Source organism: Gossypium hirsutum, chromosome D08 (assembly GCF_007990345.1).
Source record: "Gossypium hirsutum isolate 1008001.06 chromosome D08, Gossypium_hirsutum_v2.1, whole genome shotgun sequence".
NCBI classification, from domain to species: Eukaryota; Viridiplantae; Streptophyta; class Magnoliopsida; order Malvales; family Malvaceae; genus Gossypium; species Gossypium hirsutum.
In genome coordinates this window covers 68,180,070-68,192,558 of record NC_053444.1, presented here as the reverse complement: position 1 = coordinate 68,192,558, position 12,489 = coordinate 68,180,070, and the positions used below count along the sequence as shown (strand labels likewise).

Here is a 12,489-nt window from a genome sequence, read left to right as displayed (position 1 = left end):
TGGATTTAGGATTATTGGGTTAATTTTACATGGTTATATATGTATTATATAATATAAAATATAAATATATTTTAAATGATTTTAAAATAATATAAATTAAGTCTACCCTTTGGATTAGTTTGATTTGAAGATTCAAAAATTAATAACCAACTGAATTAACCAATTAAATTGAGATCAAAATCGATAAACCTACCTCATTTGACTATTTCAAAACCGAATGGATCAGTTTTTTGTTTATTAAAACTGAAAATTGCTCTCCCTAGGACAAACAATGTTTAAGGGGAGGTGCTGCACTACTGCTGCAGTTGATCAAATCTACTTGAATTTTAACTCGTCCTATAGTTCAAATTCGACACAATAATGATTTTTTAAACCAAATTTATATAACTTAGGGCGTGTTTGGTTCAGTGTATTAGCTAATCCATTACGCCCCGATTACGCGCCTATTACATTACGCCCCTATTCCGGCGTTTGGTTCGCTGTAATAGGTATTACGCGCGTAATACAATCCCGACCTAATCCCCAAATTCCCTGCTTCTCTAATCCCTTCCCAAATCGAGTACGTCCGGCTTCCCTCCCCAAGTCTCTGTTTTACCCTCCCTCCCTACCCGAAATCGTCCTCCACCCTCTCTTTTTTCTGTCCTCATCATTTCATCTCATTTCTTTACCGATTCTCTCTCTCGGTCTCCCATTTCTTTACCCGAAATCTACTGCTTCATTTTTTCTCTCCGGTCTCGGCGTTTGGTTTTTGTTGAGGTATGAATCTTGAACGATTACCCTATTACACTGCTTTCATTGTGCTGCTGCTGATTTTGGTTGATCAATTGGTTGATCAGTTTGTTTTTATGCTTTCTTGTTATCTAACTTGTGTTCGATTCAAACGATAGTTATTTGTGTTTCTCATTTGAATCCTCTTTATGTATTTTTTTAAGACTTTTTTGATGAATTAAATCTGTTTCGTCTCCCTTCTTCCTTTCTCCTCGTCCTTGCTATTTTGTCTCTATTTTTTCTATTTTCTTCTGCATTCTCTGTTGTTTCTGTCCTCCTTTCTTTTTCTGCTTTTCTTCTGGCTTTCTATTTTGTTCCATAACAGTGTGTTTCGAATTTGTTCTAAATGAACCCTACGTGATCGGTGATTCAGTGATATCTCTTTCTCTTTGTTTGTATAAATTCAATTGAAGAATCATCAGAAAAATTAATATATATGTAATAAAATTAGAAATATTAGAACAAAGTGCAATCTTACAAATCGTCCTATACACCGCATTATTTTCCTATTTATTTAGTTTCTTAGTAATGTGATTCAATAATGTTTATATACATAGTTGATGGATTATTGTTATTGTACATATTAAGACATATTGAATGGAAACCACCTCCTGCTTTGAATCATGCAAAGTAAATAAATTAATTGTGTTTGCTGGAGTTTGGAGAGTGGATCTGATAGTATTTGATACTTATTTGGACATAACTATAGGATATGATCTTCAAGAAAATTGAGTATACTTGCATATTCATATTCGATACTCACCTAAAATCTAGATAAAATAATGGTAACTAAGATAGAATGTAAATTCAAATGGATAAGGTATTGGTACAATTTTTATTGGTTTGGAGAACCGTTTAAAGGGAATTAAAGATCTATGTTATTCGAACACCTCATTTTTTTCTTTATTGGGTAATACCATGATTGATTTCATAGTGATTATTCAAAGCTGTTTGGATTGGTTTAACAGGGAATGTTGTGTTTAAGACCATATTTTCCTTGTTTGAAATTTGTAAATGTCTTCAATAAAAACTATAAAATGCGAAGATTATTGGTGCCAGTTACATTATCTAGATGCAACTTCAACTGATAGGATAGTATATCTCAATTAGATAGGGCGTATGACTGGGGTTATTATCACCAAGCAAAAGTAAACAAAAGAAAAATAGAGGAAATGTTGAAAAATGAACTGTGCAATTACTACATGCTTAACCTCCATAAAATTGGGAAGATTAGGACTTAATATTCTTAAATTTGGAGCATCTGTATGTCTTAAAGTGTCGTGGATCTTTATCTTCAAATTATTTGTCACTGCATAATGTGGGAGAAACCTGAGGTGTGATCTTTAAGTTGTCATTTTTTGATGCATGCGATGTGATGAGTTCTCAATTGTCATCACTAGGAATAAATCATTCTTTATGAGTTCTCTTTTCACTTCATTTACATGCCATTGTTTCTTTTTCAGTTGATATCATATCTGTAATTGAATTCAATAGAAATGGCGATCACCTTGCTATTGGTGATCGTGGGGGTCGGGTGGTTTTGTTTGAAAGGACTGACACTCAAGACGTACGTTCTCTGACCATTTTTCTTTTTAATATTTCTGAACCTGCTTGTTTCACTTACTGTGATTCTCCGGTGTTCTATTCTCACACTTTGTCATACCGTTTTATAATATGTAGCATGTTGGACATCGAAGAGATCTAGAGAAGATGGATTATCCAATCAATAGGCATCCTGAGTTTCGCTATAAAACAGAGTTTCAAAGCCACGAACCTGAGGTATTTATGCTTGGTTTGTGGTAGACATAAACATAATGATTATTGGGAGTACATGCTAAAAACTTTCTGGACTTGAATATTGAAAACGTGTACTCCCTTGGTTTAATACAGTTTGACTATCTGAAGAGCTTGGAAATTGAGGAGAAAATTAACAAAATTAGGTGGTGCCAGTCATCTAATGGTGCTCTTTTTCTTTTGTCGACAAATGACAGAACAATAAAGTTATGGAAGGTAGGTAAAGGCATATTTTCTATTCTGAATTTTACAGTTATGAAGTTATACACAAATTATTATTGTGATAACTCCACTATTTTTTCCCAATGAATATCAATATCCCAAAAGCAGCAACATAGCAAATCTACAAATTTAACCTTGTCATCCTGTTGGGTACTTCTAATGTCATTTCAAACTTGTAAAGGTACAAGAGAAGAAAGTCAAAAAAGTATGTAACATGAACGTGTACTCAACCAAAGCCATGGGAAATGGTCCTATTGTTGGTTCAAGTATATCAACAAGCTCCAAACAATACATTGCAAATGGAAGATGCACAAGCAATGACTTCTCATTCCCAACTGGGGGTTTCCCATCTTTGCATTTGCCTGTGGTAGTTGTTGTGAATCCAGAATGCTTATTTGTTAAGATACTTTGGAATCAGTTACTTTTTTTTGTCATTTTTCCATGGTTTAGGCAGTGTTTGATATGCCAATACTTTTATTATATGGTTTACTGATCTAACATGTAATGCTATTACAATTGTAGTCTTAACATTTTAGCCGTCGGAAATTACTTTGAATTTTTGTTATAAGAATATTGATTATTAAGAATTTTATTAAATTATATATTTTAATTAAAATATTTTTAATAATAATTATGTTAAATTATATTTTATAGTATCATATATTATGATTTTAGTAAATTTATATAAGAATATTGATTATTAAGAATTTTATTAAATTATATATTTTAATTAAAATGTTTTTAATAATAATTATGTTAAATTATATTTTATAGTATCATATATTATGATTTTAGTAAATTTATATAAGAATATTGATTATTAAGAATTTTATTAAATTATATATTTTAATTAAAATGTTTTTAATAATAATTATGTTAAAATATGATTAAATTATTTATTATTGATATTAATAATCTTATTAAAATTTAAATAACAATAACAATAATAATTTACCAAAACAAATTTCTGGTAATTATTAAGAATTTTATTAAATTATATATTTTAATTAAAATATATTTAATAATAATTATGTTTAAATATGATTAAAATATTTATTATTGATAATAATAATCTTATTAAAATTTAAATAACAATAACAATAATCATTTACCAAAACAAATTTATGCTAAGGGTATTCTAGTCATTTTAGTTTTTTCCACTATGCTATTACAGCTCTATTCCATTCAACCAAACACAATATTACTATTACGCCTCTATTCCATTACAGTCAACCAAACAGTTGATTTGCTATTACACCTCTAATCCAATACACCTCTAATCCAATACATCTCTAATCCAATACAGCGAACCAAACGCACCCTTAGAGGCACAGATATCTCATTTATACGATACGGAGCCATTAGAGGCAGCTTATTCACTTGTTCTTTGCCTCTTTAAAAGTGAAAGGAAATACAATCATTTGAGTATGATTTTGCCTTGTTAGGGCTTAAGCTAGATTCTTGTATTTGTACTCAAGCTTGAACTCGGGTCAGAGCTCGAAATGAACTGTCGTCAATGATTTGAGCCAATGACTCTTTCTAATGAGCCTTCCTGTTTGCATTCTAATGTAATGAATGCTCGAATTAGCAGTCGAATGTTAAAGCAATCTGTACTCCAAAATGTCATATTCAGGCCATTGAGCTCAAACAATGAACCCAAGCACAAGTTTTCCGTGGTAAACTCATTAGTTAGACGTGACAATTCCAGACATGATACGGAAAAACACAACATAGATGTAAGATGACAAATAAACACAACACTTTCGAACATCATTGACTCAAATTGTCAATACCAAGTCTACCAAAAGCATGAATTAGGGTTGGTTCTTCAGTGAGGCTAAACTACTGCTAATGTAATCCACAAGATCAGTCGGATTGAAATCAAATTAACACAAAGCTGACAATAAACAAATGAACACACCAAGCTTCAATCCCGTTACGCGGAGATGATCAAACGGAATTGCCAACAATTTGTACCAACTTGACACTAAGAGTTATAATGCTCCGACTCTTCATATCCTAGAAGTATCTGTATCTTACACTTGTGTCTTAACATATTTCACGACATAGGTACGGAGATATGACCCTCTGAAATCTAAATACATGAATAAACTTCTGAAAGATACAACAGTATTGGACTCAAACTCGTATCCTGGTAACATGGTTTGAGACAAATGCTCAACTAAACTAGGATAACCTAGAAATTTGTTTTAGTTCTTTCAATCTTGTCTTCTTGATTTTGTTTCTTATAAATGGATATAAAATAATTCTGCAATAATACAAACAAATGGAATCGAGACACTTTACAAATCCAAGACATACAGAATTTTTGTTATTAGCGTGTAAACTTACAATCTTATACTGTTCGAGATCCCGATAAGTGAGACTGTGCAAGGAAGAAGCACTTCTCCTTCTGCTTCTTGTATTCGTTGTACCGCCAGAAGAAATAACCAAGATAATCAAAATCAATCGGCGACATCCTTGCCTATGGTTAACAGGAAAAAATATAAAAAAGGAAGATGAGACTGAGATATATAGCACGGTTTCTCTGGCTTGAAAAGATAACTGTGGGAATAAAGAGTACCTGGATTAGCCCCCATAAAGCCCAAATTAAGTGTGAAGCTAACCTGAATGTATTTGCCTCAACGTAAAGATCCTCAAGATCTTTTTCTGATACCTGTGATTAACAATGGAGCTTTGAATGTAGAGATTTTTTCAAACCAGAAATGCAGCATATATATATATACACACACCAAATTAGATATCTACTATTATCAGGCTACAAGATGTGTCATCTATTATAAACTCAAAGAGTCCTCTGGCAAGTAACGGTGCGTTTAGGCTTTGCTTGGTACAATAGATGGTAAAGAGTGCAGATGGAAAATTTATTTATCAAATGGTTTTGGTTGGTAACACCATTAGATTAACAAATTTTTCATCCTCACTCCTACTATGGTCATGACAATATATTCTATTTCAGAGGCACTCTTGTGAAACAAACTTATTGTACAAACGATAAATGCACACAGTCAATATCCTATTTACCTCGTATGGTTTTTCGGGTTGCAAATAATGCCTGAGAAAATGATATTGTTCTTCTTTACTAGGATACCTATGGTAAAACCATTTTCAACAATTAGTAGGTGCCAATCCACACAACTCATCATTGTTGCAAAATAAAACACAAAGAATTGTAGCTTACAAGCTATAGTCACACTCATAGCCTGCACATTCGTTGAAGTGATTTCCAATGTCATAGCCTCTGTAATTGTATGACCCGTACTCAAAGTCTATTATGTAGAGCTTATCTGCACATTGATGAGATAAACGGAAAAGTCAACATTCAATAAGATATCGGGACAACTTATAGGTATGCAGAACTATCATTGCATACCTTGTTCGTCATTAAGCATCAAATTTGCAGAAAGTAAATCATTGTGAGCAAACACCACTGAAGCGCTGAAAAGCTCTGTCAATTCCTGGTCCATCATCAGGAGACACTCTCATAAACAGGGATAAAGTGCTTGATCTTACAAGAATTAACATATAATCGGAAATCAAACCGAACAGCATGTGAGCAAAAATTCTCGGAGACAATAAACATGTAACACCTTCCCTTTATCGGCACCAGAAGAATCGACTACGTGTAAAATGGAAATCTTACCTTCAGCTGTGTAGCTTCCTCATGCACTTCCTTAAACGAAATTGTCTCATATATCCTCTGTTTATCAGGATCTTCAAACCGGAGCGCACATGCTGCAATAGAAGGCACCAAGCATTAGAGACGCACCATTTCCTGCTAGGTAATAATCTTGAGAAGAAACTAAATGAGCCTCACGTTACTGAAGACCATTGGCAATAGCAGACTCTAATCAGTCAAGACAAACAGTGATCTCTTAAAAGCCAAAACTTGGAAATAAACAAAACAAAGAAGACACATATTGAAGCCGCTGCAACTGGAAGACAGCCCATATCAAATTTCTTTTAGCGGCAAAAGCTGTTAAACAATACCATGTAGAAGAAGTTGGTTCTCGAACCTTTCTCAAAGAACTTGAACATGTCAACCCATAGCTGAGGTTCTTTAGGACCTGGAATTTCCACTTGATGGAATCGACGAAGCTGCTTAGCGATTTCAGCAGCCAGCTTTGGCTTTCTCATGTCTGCCAAGCAATATGTTAAAATTGTATCAGAACAGAGCTTGTAGACCAAACAATAACTGCAATATGAGAATAGGCCAGGTATCAATAATGTTGAAATAAAGAAAACAATAAAAAGCTTCAAAGGAGGCAGTGAACTTTCATAAAGATGCTGGCAGCATGGAACATGAGATTAATATGCTTGAAGGCATAAACCCTCTCTAATTGCTAATGTCCAAAGAAGAAAACTTCATATGCAAGTGCTACTCCCACAGGTGAACTCTCTAATTCTTACCCAAAGGAGTTAATGTGCGCGCATTTATAAATGATTGAACCATGCCATTTCCAAAAAACTCCAAGCAACTTGGCACCAAATCCTGCAGCTGAAAGGTATTTGATCGCCTACACATGATTAAAATCAGTGAATTATGAAGTAAAGAATGGCACGAAAAAGCTTGACTAGAAAGGTGGCCATAATGAAACCAAAAAGAATTTAGTTAGTAAGTACATCGAGAAGACATACAATAGTATCATTTTGAATTTCTGTTGTACTTGAAAATTATATAATATATCATTGACCCGCCTTAATCATGCGCATGTAAGCAAGTTATTTCTAACAAAATCATAAGCCAACAATTCCTTTGGCTAAATTAGATATTTCTCCATTAGGTCATTGATTTCTAAGGTGACCAAAACATTCTTGAAGAAGATTCAGCCCCCGGAAACATAACACTTAAAGCAAGATTTTAGCAATTTGAAGGTTATACTGTTGCTTTGCCTCACCTTTTCCTTTTTCTTTAAGTACAAGGATATGCCCTCTAATGTTATTATAAATACATGAGAAAAAGAACACTCATGTCAGATACATATCCATACTGTATACTCACACTCGAGTCAAAATAACATAGTATTATACACACAATATCCTTAAGCTGAAATGTGCAATTTTGACCAAAGGCAATTAGTAGCCAAAAGCAAAGGGAAATACCTGCAACTCACGTTCACGGTCAATGACATATTCTGTGTTAGGTCCATATAATCTAACTGTTACAGCCACATTATCTCCACTTTCTTCCTTCACAGACACCTTTAGCACTGCATTAAATTAAATTAAACTATTCACTCTTAGGCTATAAATTACCACAAAGTCAATCAAACACATAAAGCAGGAAATTGAGTTGAGAAACACAGATCTCTGCTAATAAATTAACTATCTAACAAACTTATCTACATATATCTAAGAAACACCAAAAAAAGTGAAAGTGCGCACGGAGATTTGTGATGCCACCGGATACAGTCTCGACAGAGAAGCAAGAATCATCCAACTTCGCCCATTTCCTAAACAGATCCTTACACAGCTCGCTGCAAGAATGCATTAACCAGCAAATAAGACTCAAATAATAACAATAACAATCATGATGATGAATGCGAAACTTATGACGTCATTCTTTAGCTTTAAAAAAACAAAGAAATGAAAATTTGAAGAGCCGGCATACGAGGAAATGAAAATCAAATGCTACGATAAGCTTAACAGAAAGTTCGAACTTCGAAATGGAAAAAGATAACAGAGAAATAAAAATTTGAAGATCCGCCATAAGCTTAAGTAAGAAATGAAAATTAAATGCTTCGATAAGCTTAAGTAAATGTTCAAAATGAAAATTTAAAAAAAAAAGAGAGAGAGAAATAAAAAAATTGAAGATCCGACATATTAAGAAATGAAAATCAAATGCTACGATAAGCTTAACTAAGAGTTCGAAATGAAAATTAGAAATAAAAAATTGATGATCCGCCATATAAATGAAAATAAAATGCTACGATAAGCTTAACTAAGAGTTCGAAATGAAAATTAAAAAAAAAAGCCAAGAAATAAAAAAATTTGAAGATCCGCCATGTAAAGAAATGAAAGTCAAATGCTACGATAAGCTTAACTAAGTGTTCGAAGTGAAAATTTCAAAAATAAATAATAATTGAAGATCCGGCCTATAAAGAAATGAAAATCAAATCCTACGATAAGCCTAACTAAGATCTCGAAATGAAAATTAAAAAAAACAGAGGAGAAAAGAGAAGAGAAGACGAACATGATGCGAGGGGACATAAGGGGGAAAGGAAGTGCTGTATCAACAGAGAGAGAAGAGTGAGGGATTGAATCATCGATGGTCGAATTACTGTTTACTTTGGCGCAGTCGTTGTTGTTGTCGTTGATAATTTGCTTAGCTTGGTTTGCTTCCACATCCATGGTGGCCCAGATGTTTTTCCGTTGCTGCCATTGGCGTGTGTTTCTTAAAAGATTTATGTATTGAAAAGCTAAGCTTTTGGGCAATATTCGAAAGAGACCACTTTCTTTTTTTCGTGAGGGTGCTAATTAATTCTACCACTTTTGTGGAATATTTTTAGGCTTAATTAATAAAATGTCCTCGTAAAAAAATTATATTTTTTTATTATTTTTTTACGTTTAAATGCTGAAAATTTGTAAAAATAATTAAAAACTAATTAAATCTTCATAAAATAATATTAAAATTAATTAAGCGATCATATCATATTCTTTGTCACATTAATCTCGTATCAATTGTCACGAAATCATCCGAAAGTAGAAAACTTTTAGGAGGGCTAGAATTAAATTTTATTTTTTATAATAATAAAAATATAATTTCATCATTTGAATGGTCTATATCTTTATAATTTTTGAGAAATTAAATCGAATTTTTATTATTTTTAAGGTAATTAAAGTACAATATTATGTTATTAATTTAAAATTTTTAAAAATTTAAAAAGCGTAATGAAAAATAATGATTAAAATTGATTTTTTTAATTATTTTGCGATAATTCTATTAGCATTTAAGTCTTAAAGTAATGATTAATATTTACTGCATTTTGTACTTTTTAAAGATGGTAATAATTTTTATCATATATATTTCATTACATTCATGGTTGGATACACTATTTCGCTACTGATGTAATCGTAAATGTGTCTTTTATTAGTTGCTCAATTATAAGAACTTTCGATTCTATTCTAAGTCTAAGTCATATTTGTCTCGTTCATCATACCAATTGTTGATATTGAAAAGTGACAGGAAAATCAAAATTAATTTTAATTTGTTTGGGCATAGAGTTGTAAAATAAATATGTAGGGATTAAGCTAGAAGGAGAGAGAAACAATGAACCTGATAACAATAAGTTTGGGGTTTGAAGAAAGTATGCATTAGTGGAATAGATAGTCACTTGCTCAAGGCACGAGGATATAAATATGTGTTGACCTCTCTTGTCATATATTGTCTCATGATAGATTAATTTGTCACTCGTTAATTCTTTATTAGATTAACAACGTGATTTAAATTGAATAAATTGCAGTGTATAAATGATAAGTGATAGATGTATTATCGGAGTAACCAATTTAGTAAGAGTGGTTAGTTTTCATGTTCCATATGATTTGGTGGAACAACACTCGTGACGGAAGAGACGTGCTGGATGGAGTTAGATTGTTGCAGTGCTTTGCCATTATTATTCCAAAATATAAATATGATACAAATGTATATATATCAAGTATTAAATTTAATAATAGAAATTATTAACATGTTAAAATTTATATAAATATAAAATACTTTTAACATATTTACGAGGTAGAAAATTACGTAATTACGATATGGATAGATTTTTTTAAGTTTCTAAATTAAATAAGGGTAAATTGTATAGAAGGTCACTAAACTATTAGTGAGTTTATGTTTTGGTCACTCAACATTGAACTATTCAAATATTTTCATTTAAATTATTGGATCATTACGCTCGTTGTTATATGATCTTCTTCGTCCACACTATTTGCATCAATGAAAGTTCTTTTCCCCATTCTCTCCTGAGTTTAGGTTTTTTTTCTTCATAAAATAGCTTTAAACATTATGAATCTACGAATCAAAATTCAAACAATTTTTTCTCTAATTTGGGACACTGATCGTCACATCGACTTAGATCTAGGGTATGTTATTCTACTTATCAATAGATACTAATTCACCATACCAATCTTTGAATCACCGCTTAGACCTTGCTATAAAGAAAACCTCTTAACAGTTTAATGATTTAAATAAAAGCTTTTGAACAGTTCATTGATCAATTTATTATTTTTTTAAGTTAATTAACTAAAATGTAAAACTTACTAATAATTTAACAATATTGAATATAATTGACAATTTATATATTATCTTATTCATTGATTTCATGATTGGATATATTGGTCGTTTAGGTCGAAAATTAATTGAAATATCAATTCAAATAAAGACAAAATTGATTGATTCATGAACCGATACAGATTGAACGAATCAACAATTAATCCAGTTGAATTAAAATTCACTGTATTTTTAATTTTATAATTTTTTAATGATTATTTATTTTAAATTCAACAAATCAATCAAATCGAAATTCAATAATCTAATTCATTCAAGCGGGTAGCTGTGAATGTGCTATAGCAATTGGCATATTGATGGCAGTAAAATTTTCAATTTATTTTTTATTTATTGTTTTTATTTTTTTAAGAAAAAGGTTTTCAGGTCATTTTCATACTTCTTTTCAACTACCCATTTTTAGATTACATATTATGGCATGAAATTATTACATACCTTATATGGCACGATTGATTAAATAACATAAATATTATATAAACAAAATAAATAAAAATTGTATCACGTTTTATTTTATATATATATTTTTTATTTAATCAATTTAACTTGTAGAATAATTTAAATTGGATTTAAATATTTTAAAATGATTTATCTATTAAATTCTAGCTCGACAAGCATGGGTATTATTGTCAATGTAGGAGGACGTGAGTTTGATGCGTTAAAGCGCATTATCGTCCTATTTATAGGTTGAGGAGGGACTACGGGTTGTTCTAGACATTGTGTCTAAAAAAGCAGATATGATCGGAACTTATAACGAAATATTTTAAAATATTTTTGGAGTTAAATAAATATTAAAAATAACAAAAAAAAACATCCTTTTACTAATGTAAACAATTTTAAATTCCTTTTTGAAGTAATAACTGTTTAAAGATTTCATTATAATAAGATGTTATGAGATTTTTTAAAATTTAAGGATTGAAATAAAAAATAAGAAAAAGAAATATCAATTCATCGTTAGTCATGTCATAAAAAATTTGCATAGAGAAATGTAATTTTACATTTTAACTAATTTAATCTATTTCAATACTAAATGTGAGAAACTGATTTTCAGGAAAAAAACAACACATCCGTTAATTATTTAACAGGTTTCAAGTCACCAACATAATTTTTTAGTTTCTGATATGGCTTGATCAAGCGACTATATTCTTCTCGTTGTTATCTTTCAACCACAGTTGTTGATTTAAAAACGATCCCACGATATCCTACTATAATAAAATATTACCTTTGACGAAACTTGCTTTTGTGTTGCTTTTAAATATGTAATTTTTTTATATGACCCATGTACATTTATGTTTGTTTACTGTACATGAAGAATAATTATTTTAAAACTTGTAGTTGTCTCTTTTAACAATGTCATCACTAAAGTTTAAACTGAAATTCTCCCATTGAAAGTGCAATGTGTT

At 31.1% G+C, this 12,489-nt stretch overlaps 2 protein-coding genes across 2 annotated transcripts; one reads left to right on the top strand and one right to left on the bottom strand.

Moving 5' to 3' along the window:
• Positions 1–2,025: 2,025 nt before the first annotated feature.
• On the top strand, positions 2,026–3,312 carry LOC121219999 (serine/threonine protein phosphatase 2A 55 kDa regulatory subunit B alpha isoform). Its single transcript, XM_041099001.1, has 4 exons — positions 2,026–2,335; positions 2,449–2,547; positions 2,659–2,778; positions 2,966–3,312. The coding sequence occupies exons 2-4, from the start codon at positions 2,479–2,481 to the stop codon at positions 3,275–3,277; spliced, it is 501 nt and encodes a 166-aa protein (XP_040954935.1). The 5' UTR covers positions 2,026–2,335; positions 2,449–2,478; the 3' UTR covers positions 3,278–3,312.
• A 1,398-nt stretch (positions 3,313–4,710) lies between these two features.
• LOC107909219 (probable ethanolamine kinase) lies at positions 4,711–9,261 on the bottom strand. The gene is given in 12 exon segments (XM_016836682.2): positions 4,711–5,269; positions 5,369–5,461; positions 5,830–5,896; positions 5,987–6,092; positions 6,179–6,263; positions 6,449–6,540; positions 6,822–6,944; positions 7,216–7,273; positions 7,275–7,322; positions 7,909–8,015; positions 8,191–8,282; positions 8,999–9,261. Coding segments are annotated over 12 exon segments (1,158 nt in total). The 5' UTR covers positions 9,157–9,261; the 3' UTR covers positions 4,711–5,140.
• Positions 9,262–12,489: the final 3,228 nt, after the last annotated feature.